The sequence below is a fragment of the Coloeus monedula genome, assembly GCF_965178545.1.
Source record: "Coloeus monedula genome assembly, chromosome: 1".
NCBI lineage: Eukaryota > Metazoa > Chordata > Aves > Passeriformes > Corvidae > Coloeus > Coloeus monedula.
The window spans coordinates 131,797,503-131,812,575 of NC_138781.1; the positions used below are offsets into that span (position 1 = coordinate 131,797,503).

The 15,073-nt window shown below is 39.1% G+C and overlaps 1 protein-coding gene across 1 annotated transcript in view; it reads left to right on the plus strand.

Annotated features, from left to right (window-relative positions):
* Positions 1–537: 537 nt before the first annotated feature.
* Positions 538–15,073, plus strand: part of RALYL (RALY RNA binding protein like) — a gene marked incomplete at its 3' end in the record, with an annotated part of 175,984 nt that continues 161,448 nt past the window's right edge. The window contains exon 1 of the mRNA XM_082286476.1: positions 538–811. Coding sequence (XP_082142602.1) covers positions 556–811 — 256 coding nt within the window. The 5' untranslated portion in view covers positions 538–555. The remainder of the gene's footprint in view (positions 812–15,073) is intronic.

A 15,073-nucleotide genomic window follows, 5' to 3' on the forward strand; every position in this document is an offset into this window, starting at 1 on the left:
AAATTGTTCTGATAGAAACATATTGATTGCAGTAAGGAATTGTATGTTACCTGCCCTGCACACCTCACAGCAATATTTAACTGGTGAGAAATGTGCTCTAACTGAAATCACAAAAAAACAGAGTTGTTTTTCATTTTAAGAGTTTGCTCTCTACATGGCCTTGAATGTTCATTTCTTTGACAGTAGATAATGATTCATTCTCTTGCTTTGCAGTTCCTAGATGGCTAAGTACTTAAAAAGTCAATATTGAATTTCTAAGCAGAAATCCACATATGATTACAGTAAAGCTCTGCTATCACAGCATTGTATTAAGAGATGTATTGGTATATTTCATATCTATAAAAAGTTTTAATTTTACTTTTGAGCGGTATTTTAAAATGTGCTACCTTGGTTTTATTGATAATATGTTTTAGAAAGTTTGGATCTTCTGAGTCGAGATTAGCCTAAAGTGAAAAATGAAAAGTGAATTATTGCTGGAAAAATCATCTTTGTTCTTTATTTAAGGTTTGTTTCTCTTTGTTCTTTATTTAAGGTTTAAAGCCAAGTGATCCAACCATGACTGGCAAAACACAGACCAGCAATGTCACCAATAAGAACGACCCAAAGTCCATCAACTCCAGAGTCTTCATCGGTAATCTGAACACAGCTATTGTCAAAAAAGGTGACATCGAAGCAATCTTTGCAAAGTACGGGAAAATAGTGGGCTGCTCAGTGCACAAAGGCTATGCCTTCGTACAGTACATGAGCGAGAGGCACGCGAGGGCTGCAGTGGCAGGAGAGAATGCCAGGATCATCGCAGGGCAGCCACTAGGTAAGGATTTTTTAATACCATTAAAATACTGCTGGCTCTTTCCTTTCTATTTAAAACACCATCTGCTGCTGGTGCCTTCAGGACTAGTGAGTTTGTTTTACCAATGTTCCATCTCAGCATATTTCCAGGATGTTGGATCTAACAGAATTTTTAACGTATGATGTTACCTAGGCATTACAAAATATTTAGCGCTATAAACTGCTTATTTATTAAACAGATCACTTCTGACAGCTTTATACTTCTCTTTGTAATCCCAGTGTAGTGAGCATGATTACTCTTGTGAAGAAAAAATAAGTATTTTTTCTTAGACTCTAGTTAGTAAATTTAGTGTAATACAACAAGGCTCATCTAATAGATGTGGTTATCTTTCATGCAATGAATCTAAAATGATACCCAGCCCAATGATGTGTCAGATGTTATACAGAAGCAAAAGAATAGTTTTTATTTGTCCTTGAAATCGTATCAAATCAATTAATCAATTATTAATCATTTAGAGAAGTCTATTATTAACTACAGTTGTAGTTTTCCCACATAATACCATAAACATTGTTCATCTGAATTCCAAATAAACAAAAGCAAAAAAGACATATTTTTGCCTTCTAATGATTTTTCATGAATGCTTAAGTAAAATCTAGTTCTTTCATATTGCAACTTTTACCTCTGAAAACTATTTGCAATCACATATGTAGGCTGTCAATGATAAGCTCTGGAGTCCAGTATTAACTTTACTTGTCATATAGATACAATAGTAACGGGCAGTACAGCAAGATGTTTGGTATTTTTCAGAAGTCTTTCACTAGACCTCTGAACTGTATTGCTCATATCCAAGCCCAAGTGTGTAATGGGTATGTCAGGAAAAGGTGAAGAGTAGCCAGTGCTTTGGCTGTAACAAGCCATGAAAAATGGATATGGCTTGTTCATTTTCAGTATTGGAGGCTGCGGAAATCTATTTTTCTGATTGTTTGTAGAAAATGAAGCATTTGTGTTAGATGGGTTGCTCTTTTATCACATTTGTTGAACGGTAATTCTGTTTTATAACTCCTACCTTTTGGGTTCAAGGGAAAAATAGATTAAATAATTTCAATTATATTCAAGGGGAGATTGCTTTCAAACTTCATTAGGAAAAGTCATACAGATGAGTGAAATAAAAGAACTCGAGTGATAAAAACAAGGCAGCAAAGTCAGTCTGTGGGATGGCATTATTAGAAGATGTTTCCTGGAGCGGTGTTCTTCAAGCAATAGGCCATGTAATGCCATCAGTGCATTATTTACAGCTTCTTGCACACTGGTCTGACCAGATTTTTTAAACTGTGTTTTCCTAAGGCAATAGATCTGTTATTACTATGATTACTGTTGCTAGTCTCTTTTAGTATTTCTTGTGGCATCTATAATATGCCAAGTGTTTTGTACAAGGAAATGCCTTTGCACTACTCAGTGTACTTTTGTGCTTTCTGTAGCAGAGAAGTGAATTTGTGGCAAAGGAAATTAAGTGAACAATAAGTACTTGAATTCTTTGAATCTTTTAATAATAAAAGAAAGCGTTTATTCAATATTAAGTTTTAACTTACTTTGATTTTTCTGCACACATTTCATGCCTCAGTTTCTAATATACCAAGGAATATAAAGAATAAGCAAGGTGAAATTTTCTTTTAGTTGTCCCTAATTTACTCTTTCTATACATGAAATACATAGAAACAATAAAACAGTTGTTATCAGTATGGTTTGACAAAAAGAATGAAATTGTAAAAGTGCTGCTTCTCATTAAATAAATTGTTTCCATGAACTCTTTTAATTGGCAGTAGACATTAACAGTCACCACACATTAATGAAGAGATGACTGAGAAAATTTACTCAAGATTATGACCCAGAAATAGCGCATTATTGTGAAACTTCTTGATGAAAATTACTTTTTTCTCTGACCTGAGAGCTTTGCATTCTAAAATAAATAGAACTAATGAATTTATATCAACAGTCAAGTTATGGAAAGGGGATAAGAAAACCCTGTTACAAATGTATAAATAAACTTGATTAACATAGTTGAATTTTCTTTTAAATTTAATTAGAATATATTAGTTATATAATGAGGGCTGAATGATAGTCAGTTGTGGAAAGCTATTTGAACAAAGGAATATTTGAAAAAGATTATCCCACAGTATATGCCTGACACTATTATACACTCTGGTACTCAGTACCTCAGAAAAAGAATAACTTCATTTAGACTGCATTATTAATGTACATTAGCTCTTTCATGGTATAGCCAATGGAATCATTTACATTAGCTCCTGCCTTTTGTGGACCAATGCCGTTCAAGATTATGCAGCTTTATCCATGAGTCGGAAACCATCCAAATGTGTGTATCTGAAATTAAAAATTGAACCTGTAAATTCTTATAGCTGTTAAGAGTGCTACACAATTCACTGGGTATCCTGCCTAAATGTTTCCTCTGAGGTGGAGTACCAAAATATTGGGCTCAGTAGGTATATAACAAGGCATTTTGTTTAGCAAATTCCTCAGAAGTACAAATCCAAAACACTGGTATTGCTCTCAGTCTTACCAGCTTCCTGCGGGTCATTATAATTGGCCTCTTGGACTCCTCCATCAACTCTGAAGCTCCTACTGATGTGTTTGGTAGTCAGCGACATGTAATGGTGGTGCTGTGGATATTGCAACTTGATGGAAGTGGATTTCAAGAGCTGTGTGATTATTTCCAAGCTTTCTGTTTCATAAACTATGACACACTCTAAAAAGCTGTGGGGTAGAGATCGTAAAGGAACACAAAAAAATATGCTTTGGAAATTTATTGCTCTTGTTGTGAAGTTCAGTGTAGTTTCTTGAAGTAATGTTATGTCTTCATGGGAATAGCATGTTTCCTGCCCACAGGACAGAGACAGGTCAGTACAGGGCACAGGAGTCTCTTCACAATGATTATTTTGTAAATTGCTTCAGGCTGGAGCAGAGAAAATATTGAAGTTGGTCTAGGACAAAACTGCAAGTTATGTTCTTAGTTGTGGGAACAAGTCCACATTATCAACTCTTCTCAAAAGTTTTTCATCCATTTAAGCACACCTATGAGTTACAGAATATTTGTGCATATCCACTTCCTTTCCAAATAGGGCAAAGAGACAGTGAATAGGAATTATTCTGAGGAAATAATGAGTCTGTCTGTGAATTTTACCAAGGGTGATTTCATCCTTATCTGGTGAGAGGAGGATCAGACACCTGCTTCCTCCAAAACAAATTGTGCGAGTCCCTGATTGCAGCTGTAGGCTGAGGAAAAGAGCTGCAACCTTTCTCATAGTGAGGAGTCCAAACTTGAACACATGATTCGAGGTGCGGCCTCACCACTGCCAAGTGCAACAGGATGATTGCTGCCCTGGTCCTGCTGGCCACACTATTTCTGATACAGGCCAGAATGCCATTGGCTTTCTCTGGCCACCTGGGCACACTCAGGCTCGTGTTCGGCCACTGCTGACCAGCACAGACAGATTCTTTTCCTCCAGGCAGATTTCCAGCCATTCTGTCCCCACTCTGTAGCTCTGCATGGGGTTCTTGTGACCCAAGTGCAGGACTCAAGACTTGATCTTATTGAACCTCGTACAGTTGGCCTTACTCCATTGTTCAGATCCCTCTGTAGAGCTTCCCACCCAAACTGGTGTTGTCTGCAAACTTGCTGAGGGTGCACTCAACCCCCTCATTGAAATACCAAATAAATACATGAAAATAAAGATATATGTAGCAGCTTCTGTCTAAAATTCTGGTATCACTATCACAGCAACTTCTTAATCATAATGCCCCTTTGACTTTCCTTTTTTTCATAGACTTTTATTTTATAATACCTTAACTATTATGCCTAATTTTTGTTTGCTTTCATGTGCATTTTTATACCAGCATAATTCCTTTAACTTGAGAATTTTTCTTCATTTGTGTCTGAATAAGAAGCAGACCATCTCGCAGGTATCTTATCAAAAAAAGTTAAGTGGTACAAAGCTCATACTTTTGTTCTTTTCCATGGAAGATACATGGAAGATACATGGAATTTCATTTTTGGATCCTTAGAAAAAGGAAAGATTACAGTACCCAGATTACAAAATATGCTGTAGTTCTTCAGTTGATGCCCTTTTTAACTAATAAATTTGTTCCACTGTAGCTTGAATCTTGTTTTTTTGCTGCAAATATTCACCTGTGTCTGCCTTCAGGTCTAAATTAGATGTATTCTCTGGATACCAAGAGAGTGTATATTGACATGTAGTCTAAGGTAAGATGGTGGTTGCAGACATTTATTCTGGGAGACATACGCTTTTGCACATCCTTTTGAGAAGCACAGGAGCCCTGAAGGGGCTCTCTAAATTATAACTACCTGGTAGAAAATATCCAAGGAGAATAGCAGGTAATAAAGGGAGATTTTAGAGAGATTCAACATATACCTTTGCTACAAATTGAACTGATGTGATAATAGGGCTGCTTTATCTTTTGTTTCCCTTGCCACTACTCAAAACATATCTTCTCTATTTTGTGTTTGTAATGTCTAACAACATTGAGAGACTTAAATGTGTATTTGCAGAACAAGGACTCTCCAGACTGAATCAATTTTTCACCTCAATCTGAACTACAGAAAACATTAATCATGTCATGAATGCTTCTCTCTTAAAAGGAATAAATACTTATGCTGTTTTAGTGAACTAATTTGTGAAAAAAGCACTTTGGCCTGAAAAATGACAGATTTACCCAAATGTTCTGGGTGACTAAGCTTTACCTAAGCCAATGGTAGGCTAAGGTAAGAAATTCAAATCGGAATTAGTGGTTATTCAGTTTCCACTTTGTAGCTGGTTCAGTTTGTAACCAGGCAGAAACACAAAATTAGTGTAGTGGTTTTTGTTCAAAATACTCATTACTTACTTATTTACCTCCTGTGAGATAAGAATTAGAAGAAAGCAAAGCAGGCACCAAACTTAAAAGAATATAAAGAAGTTTATTAACAGACCTAAAAGAAAGGAAAAAAAATTCAGACCAAACCTTCAGAACACTTCTCCTCCCCCCACCTTTCTCCCTTCTCCCATTGACAATGTAAAAAGACAACCCTTGAGATTTTCAGTCAGTTTACCACTTCTATAATAACCTTGTTCAGTTCACTTAGGGAGAGGAGTCTCTCTTGCTCATGCTATGGAGACATCTCCACAAAAAATTCTCTCATGGCTTCAATGTCACAACGAGACAGCCGCCCGGGTTGGTTCCCTGCTCGGATGTGAGAATCCCTTCCCCCGACTTACAGCTTTTCCCACAACTGCCTTCAAGGGTCCAGTCTTGAGCTACTGGGGTACCATTTTAAGGATGAGCTGTTCAGAAGCAAAGGTTCTCTTCACCTGTCTCTGGGAGCATCTTCTTCTCTAGGACTACCTCTGGGAGCATCTTCATCTCTAGGAACAGAGGTCTTCTCCTTTTGATTTGGAGCAAGAGTCCTCATCACTTCCATCTCTCCCTGTTCAAACTTCTCATCAAATTACAGCTGCTTCAGCATTTGCTTATTTCAGCACAGGTACTTTGGCTCACAATTACAGTCATTTGCTTGTTTCAGCATAGGTACTTTTGCTCACAAGTACAGTTTGAACACTCCACCCCTCCATGCTTTCATGAAATTACAATGGGTACTCTGAGGTATCATAGTCCATCACCATAGCTTTACAACAGAATTTCAACTTGTAAGCATCTCCTCTTTCTCCTCTCTCAGGGTTTCAGCTCTTCCTTCTTCACTGACTTTGGTGTCTCTATGGTGTTTTCTTTACCTTCCCTCTTCCTCAGACTCGGAAGAGGATTGATGTCTGCAGGCTTCATCTGTTCTGGAGGAAGCTTACAGCACTAAAAGGGTTAATCTCACCTGGGCCCGCAGCTGGAATTTGCTTATCGCTGTTGGTCACAGGATCTTTGCCAGGCTGTGGGCCTCAGACGAATTTTTGGCCATACTGGAGGGGGGGTGCGTGGAGCCGGGCTGTGCCATCTGCACGTAACAGAGCTATGGGGGGTCCGAGGATGGAACGGGGCCCCACAGCTCCAGGATGGCTGTGTCCCGGCCTGGGCCCACTGGGCCTCACGGGCCCCCCCTCCCAGTTACCTGTCCCAAGGCCGGAAGCAAGAGAGAGCTTTCTCGGGGTTTGTTCGTTCTTAAGTGTGGATCACAGAGGCGTGTCAAGCTCCTTAAGTGGCTTAAAAAGTTGCCAATGTCCAAACTAGCCAGTTGATAGGTTCTGTCAGGTCATAGAGGAAGATGTAAGCACCTCTTTGCAAGAGAATCACTTCTGTAACTATGCTAACCTATGACACACTTTGTCATCAGTTTTCAGTTAGTAGCATGGAAGTATAACAATCTTTCATTTGTACAAACATAACTCATGATTTATCGGAGCAATCTTGGTACTCTTACCCACCTACCTCCCACTAACATAATGGGCAGGATCTATCAGGAAAGCAATGTTATCTTGTTTTAAAGACTATAGGGGAGCAGCAACTGAAAAGGTTTCTTATTTTGCTTCTGACACACCTGTAAAGACTTCAGTTTTAATGTGGGTCAAAATATTCCAGGCAAGGACAATGACTGACTTAGAGAAACACTAGAGATTTTACCAATATAATTAAAAAGTGGAAATGTTTGGCTATATTAATGTATCTTTTAATTAAAAATTAAAACCAGCAAAAATTATGTACATGTAATTATTAATCATATATTCAAATTGCATTTTAATTCTTATAACATTAAGAGATTGTATATTGCATTTTCACACTACTGAACCAGAAGGGGAAATGCACTTCATAGAAAATTCTCTGGTCCATTGTAAGTTTTGCAGGTGCACATTTGTCTTGGGGTGACTTTATGATGTGTATCCCCTATTGCTGCTCTATGCCCAGAAATTAATTTTTTGCCTTTTCTGTGCCTTTAAACTGAGCCTGAGAGGGGGGAGAGAAAAAAAAAACTGAGCAAAACTTTCAAAGCAGTTTGTAGTTTGCTTCAAGGTCACAGAGATACACAGACTCCTCTCTGCATCCTGTGGCAGCAAGAGTGGAGGAAAGCACCCTGCTTGCTCTTCAGCCAGCTTTTGGCCCTTTTTCTCTGGAAGGAGATGGAGAGTTGAACTTCGTTTTCCTGCGGCTTTGGTTTTTTCCGTTCTTCTTTCTTCCTGGACTGTTTCAACATCATAATACATTGGGAGGACTTTCCATCAAGGCCTTGGCCCTGGAGGTGGGCCTGCAACCCAGCTCCAAGGAGAAAGAGAGAGAGAGAGGCTACCTACGGAAGGGATCTGAAATTTTCCCAGGTTTTCTCTCCACAGCAAGAGGTTTTATTATTTAGCATTATTATCCTTTTCCTGTGTGTTTGTTAAACAAATAGTTTTCATATTTTTCACTTTCCTTCAAGGAAAAAAAATTTTTTTTCCCGAACCTGGTGGGGGAGGGCTGGTTGTAACCTGCCTTCTATCAGAGGATATTTTCCTCCAAATTTGTCCAAACCAGAACAACATTCTAATGTACTGTACTTATCTTTTGGGGTCTCCCCCCCGCCATGTGGTCCTGGGAGAGGGGTCTCAGGGGAGAGAAATGGGGTTTCCCTAGCACCTGGTCAGCCTCATTCCCCACTGGTTGTTTTGTGTTCCCCTGCGTGGGCAAGGACCCTCAAGTCCCGTGATTGCCTCAGTTCCTTGGCAGATCCTCGGCCATGCGGCTGGAGAAATAAACATCTCTGAAACATCTATCAAGAATCAGTCCATATACATTTCTTTTCCACGGGCCTCGTTGTCTGATATGCGTGTTGCAGAATCTGCGCTGTAACAAATGGTAGAGAAATGCGGGCAGAATGATCCCCAATCCCTAAGGACAGCGACTGATTTGTGAGTAAACTTTGCATTTCTCTTCTTGTTTTTGCTTTGCTGTTCCATCTCTAAATTATGGAGGAACTGTGGAAAGACTCTTGGCTCTCCGAGCCACATATGGACATTTATCTTAAACTTGAAAAGACTCTTGAACAATGATTTGTAAATTTTAGCTTAATTCAAGCTCAAAAGGAACTGAAACACTTCCTGGCATGTTGTTTAAGAACTTTTTCTACGTTTCTTGGGATTTGATTCTTACCAAAGGCTTTTGGAAGACTGTTTGGATGCAGTTAATTTCTGAGTCAAAATATATGCCAATGGAAGAATATTTTCGTGAATATTATTTATTTACCAAGACTGCTGAGCAATGTCAGCTGTGTCCTTGCAAAGGGAAACCTGCCTCAGGGTCCGTGCAACCCAGACCATGTGGACTGAGCGGTCTCCAAGCAGCAGCAAGGCAGTTCCCGCATGCGGGTGGAGTGATGCAAGCTGCAGTGTCGGCAGCGGAGCGAGGCGCAGCAGGAGCCCGCCCGGCCCCATGCAGCGCATGGTGGAGCGAGCCCCGTGAGAGGAGCAGCAAAGGGCGGCGGTGGTGGTGGAGCGGAGCCACACCTAGATGAAATGCACGCTGGAGCAGGGCATGGGGGGGTCGTCACTCAGGGGGCCCGGCCGAGACGTGGGCGTGGCCCCAGGCAGTGGCAATGTAGCTGAGAGCAGAGGCGGTGGCGCGCGGGGAGCTGAGCAGCGCGGCCCAGCCCGGCCCACACGGCCCCGAATGCAACCCTGGGAAGAGCGCGCAGGCATGAGCAGCCCCGACGGCCCCGGAAGCACTGACAACCCTGGCAATTCCAACACGGGAGCGAGCGAAAGCGAAAGAGAAAGCAAAAATGCAGTGAGACAGAAAACAGCAACCACTCGAAAAAAGGAAAAAAATCACCATAGCTAAGGTTTTAGGAATAGTAAAATGGTATAATGTTAACAAAATTATGGTCTTATAATGAGATGTGGCAACCAGCAAGACATATTCGTTCACAGAACTGCTATTAAAAAGAATAACCCTGAAAAATACATCCCAAGCTTAAGAGATGGAGAAGTAGTAGAGTTCAAAATTGTGCAAGGTAGAAAAGGGTTACAAGCAGCAGAGGTCACTGGGCCTGATGGTATTTCTGTAAAAGGCAGTATATATGCTAAAAATCGTAGTCATGTTAGACAATATCTCCATTATAAGCCCCCCCTACAGTCTCCCTTTCCTAATCCCACCTTCCCTTTTACCCTATATCCTATTACCCCCAGTGTATTCCCAATCCGTTTTTTCACCCATGGTTTCCCTCACAAAACCATGCCTTTGCCAATTGTTTCCCCAAAAATCCCTTTCCAATGCCAAGTGGGGGATGAAGAGGGGGAGGGAAGAAATTAACTGTTGTTGTTTAGAGTTCCAGCAGGTACAAATGGAAGAAACCCTCTCTTGCCTCAGTTTCCCCACAAAGCATGCTCGGAGAGTCCTGTCACCCTTCTGTCAGCCTTAAGATGTTCCAGAGAATTTGTTTTCACATCTAAAGACTCAGGAGGGTGGCTTGTTTTGTTTTGAAACTGTCCTTGTTATCTCATGTGTATCCAGTTGTTTTCAATGTTAAGTTTTAAACCTCTTTTTGTTAAAATAAACGGGTGAAATGTTGGGATCTCTTCCCCTGCCATGTGGTCCTGGGAGAGGGGCCCTGAGGGCACAGACACGGGGTTTCCCTGCCCCTGCTCAGCCTCGTTCCCCATTGGTTGTTTTGTGTTCCCCTGCGCGGGCAGGGACCCTCGGGTCCCGTGATTGCGGCAGTTCCTCGGCAGAGCCCCGGCCATGCGGCTGGAGAAATAAACATCTCTGAAACATCTATCAAGAATCTGTCCATAGATATTTCTTTTCCACGGGCCTCGTTGTCTGATACTCGTGTTGCAGTTTCCCCACTGTAACACTTATCAGCATTGCACCATGGAGTAAATAATCTGAGAACCCTAACTCAGTAATAGGCACGTAATTTTCTATCCAAGTGAGACTTAGAAAGCAAAGTATTTAGTTCTGGTAAGCCATGAAAATTTTATAGCATATGATTTTCAACATTTGAATCTTTTACATCAAAGAATATTGTATTCTTCTGGTAAAATAATCCACTTTTTTATGAATAATGTTTAAGCAAAAGCAAAATCAAACTTGTGAAACAATGTATAGGGAATTATCATTATCATATAAGTTTAAGAATAAAAAAGTTTAATAAGCAAACCTATAAAACTTGTGAGGTGTCATGAGTGTTGACTTATTGTGGGGATGACTTTTGCATTTGCTGCACTCATATAAATATTTGTCAATTATTTCAACAAGTGATATCAATTTATTTTTGGAAAATAGCTGTCAATATCCAGGCCAGGTTTTAAGGAAATTTATTTGATACACTTTTTTCATGCTGAACTAAACATAAAGTAATGATAAAGCAAAAAGACCAAGTGGTCTTCTTCCAAAATCAAACAAATAGAAACAAAATCCACAAGGATAGTGCATTTGTAGCCATGATGAACGTAACTCCTAATGTCACAGGACCCTAGAGTGAAACTAGGGATATCAACGGAGACTTGTGCTGTCTTTATGAAGTCTTTCCCACTAAATCCCATCTTAGTCAAAGTCTTCATCATCCAGCCTTCAGGCACAAACTGTTATAGAACTTTTAAAAAATGCTTAATTATCCTTCCACAGCTTAGTTCAGAAAAGCTAAATTTTACCCACTAGAACTGACTCTTTTATCCCATTATAGTCTGTTTCTATATTTGGGAACCATTGTAATCGTGTTTCAGCCTACTCTGTGCAGGAACAGAAATCCTGTTTAAAGCTACTCATAGGTCTCAGCCTTTTTGCTGCCCACCCATGCCCTTGTGGTCTTGGTGAAGCCTGTGCAACAGCACACCTGAGTGTCAAGTCTCACTGTAGAGGCCCTTGGATACAACTACTAATCATTGTTCATAGGGTCTTCTAATAGTGGATAATTTTCATATGTCCCTTCCTGTTACACATGTTGGTGTCTCCCAATAGTTTTATACCTTCTATTGTTGCAGTAAGATTCTACAGCCATAGCAGCAGATTGTTTCATGCTCTCAAACACAAAAACATGATTAAATCTTGTCACTCCACAGTCCTGCTTTTTGTGCATTTCTGTAACCAATATTTCCTCATCCTATAGTCACATTGACATGAACCATTCCATGTACTATCCATGCATGTCAAGAAACTCATATAAAGGTAAGAACGAAGGGTGATTTTTAACAATCATCCCTCAGTAGTTTGGGGCAGGGCACCATTGCACAATTGATGTATGCCTGTTTCAGAAAAGCAAGCTGAATGCTTCATCATGAAAGAAAAATCCATACTTTAATGGAATGACCTGTTTCCTTAGAGTGAGAATACCTGGAATAAGAATGAGTCAGTTTTACTTCCCATATTTCACAAAAGCTTCTATTTCTCTCTTAGTGGGACTTGGTCAAGTCCAAGTGAAACTACAGTTTAAATCTATTTTTCATGTTCAGAAATGTACATATCATGAAAATAGTTTAGTTATGAGGTGAACTTATGGGGCTGAAGTTTTCCTTATTGGTTCCTTGGGGTCTCTTCCTTTGAAATTCTTTATATACTCATAAACTAAAAGTTTGCAAAGTTCTTCCTGGAATAAGGTTTTGTACTTTCAGCAGCCTGATGTCAGTTCATGCAAATGTTAAGTATTTCCTCCATTATAATGCCAAAAAATGATGACCTGACTGCTTGCCATCAGCAGATGTTATTCTAAGAAAAACTTTCCTTCAAGGCTTCATAGAGATGCATATAAAGATACACTTAGTCTTCTGCATGGCCAGCTCATCTTTAAAATCATAGACAAGGTGTTATTATAGGATCTTTCTATGTCCTTCCCTACTGTTTGACATGTCTGTATATAGCACAGGGTCTCACCTGCATGAAATGCTACTTTTTTCACCATTTCATCCTCGGGTTTCATAAACACTTTAAATATTCCTGAAAGATGGGTCTGATATATCCTTAGTAATTTTTAGGAGCCTTTCAGGACATTTAGATGATGTTATCTCAAAGATCTCAATACTGAGCCTTTATTATGTGCATATCTTGATGAGATTTTTGTTGGTTTCTTGTGGGCTTTTTTAGCAAACCATATCCAGTAGGTACTTCTGGATTTGAACTTAATGCTGTTTTATTTCTGTTGCAGGTCAGTAAGAAGTTACAAAAAAGTGTTTTCCTTTGTGGCAGACAGAATTCTGTATCTTTTCTTAAATATACTTGCTTTGATTAGTGACTGCTGGGATCACTAAAATTTGTACAGCTATTCTATAATGTTAAATTCTGAACTGTCATAACATCATGCAGTGATAAAAACGTTGTTATGATAGGTTGTCTCATAATATTTGTCTCAGTGTCTCATGTGGAATGCACTGTATAAAAGGAAGAACTATCTCTGAGATGCTGTGCAATTTTTGGTTTGGTATGCTAGGAGGTCTTGTAGTCTACAGCTTTACTTTTTTGCTTGATCTAGCTTGATTTAATTTGATAGACTATTTTCCATTCATTTGGTTTCTTTCACTTCAAATAGAATCTCATCAAGAATGAGTCTGATATTTTCTTCTTGATCATTTGACAATACTTCACTGTTTGACTTGTACTGATGGAGTTAGAGTTGCTAATGTCTTGTCACTTGGTTTTTTTTTTAATGTGTGCCTGCCATATCTACTTGTTTTCTCATTCTTTTGTTAACATTTCACTTGGTAACCTCGTTCCAAAAGGCATATGTAGAAATTCACATCTGCTATGGGATGTATGGAAAGAGCAGAGAATCAGAAGATTTCTCATCTATATCTGACAGGACAATATTTATCTTTCTAATCTGCAATTTGAAGTATGGGTGTTTTTAACAGTTCAGCACTGAATAGCAACAGGACAGAGTAAGGCTGTTTTAGTGTACTGCAGAATCTGGGTAAGTCCCAGCCCTGTTATTTGTCTTTGGTCTATGTTGGCTAAAGCCAGGAAATAGATTTGCCTCCCAAGATACCACTTAGCTGTTCAGAGGAGAAAGTATAGGAAATATTTCTCCTGCCAGAACACTGATGTAGCATAAAAAGTTCTTCACCTAATCATAGTCTAAGTACATGGAGGCTGGTCTTTAGCAGGATGGACTTTTAGGTTCACTCTTCCTCAGTCACTTTCCCTTCTTAACAGCAAGCTCAGCTAAAATGCAAGAGATCTTTTTCTGTTTAGCTTAACTGAGACAAGAAATGCTTTGAGGGCATATTTCCTGTCTCAGGTTTGATTTCGTGTCTTAAGCCTACTTGCATTTCACACCTAAGGAAAATACAGCAGAGGAAATCTGTTTCTTTCTCAGGTTTCACACTTAATCCTACAATTCTTTCAACAGTAGACAGCCTCATCAGCAAAACTGTGTAAGTCATGTATATTGGGAAAAAACCCCCAAACTTAGTTGTTTATAGCTTACTAATAATTCAGTTATTTTTCAGCACCTCATACTGGCAAAGTGAAATTCACAGGCAAAAACAAAGGGATATTTGACAAATTAGATGCTCTTATTCTATATTACTCCCTTCCATAGAAGAAATGCTAGTATTAATGAGCTCCACCATAAGCTTATAAAGTTTCAAGTAAAAGTAATTTTTTACATTTTTTAATGACTCAGAACTGAACACTACTCATATCCTTGATTGCTATAACCCTTTAAGTGACTTCAGTACCTCCTAAAAAATTAATGGAATCAGACTTTTTTCCTGGCAAGACTTGTAACTTTCAAAAGGTTAACTGAAAAAGAATTAAACTGGATTTTAGTTTACCATAGAGATTAACTCATATTACTTACAAAATGATAATGTATCTTTAAGAAGACATTGTTTCTGTTTAAACCCAGCATGGAATTTCTAATTTGACATAGATGTAAGCTCCAATATGTGAGTTCCTCAGCCTTCTCCCAGTAAATGATAACTGTCAGGTAGCTAAAAGCTGTGGACATACACTTGCTTGCCCCAGAAAGAAGTACAATCATTTCCACAACTGAAGACTAAAGGCAGACAGGACTTGCTTGGATGTCTTTGCTGCCACGAGAAAGATTTTTTTTTAACTTTTTTTTTTTTAAATCTTTTTTAGGTGTGAGATGGTGTGCTTAAAGACCACTGTTTTCCTTTCTGGCAGTCTCAGTTTTTTAATGCCTTTTTCTTTTACTCAGATCTATTGCTTGTTTACCTAGTCTCCTCAAGGTAAGTGTGCAGTGATCTGATGTTATCCAAACACTTTTATTACAATCACACTTATTCGTACACTTTGTTAAAATCTCACAAAAAGCAACATTTCCAACTGACTGCTGCGGTA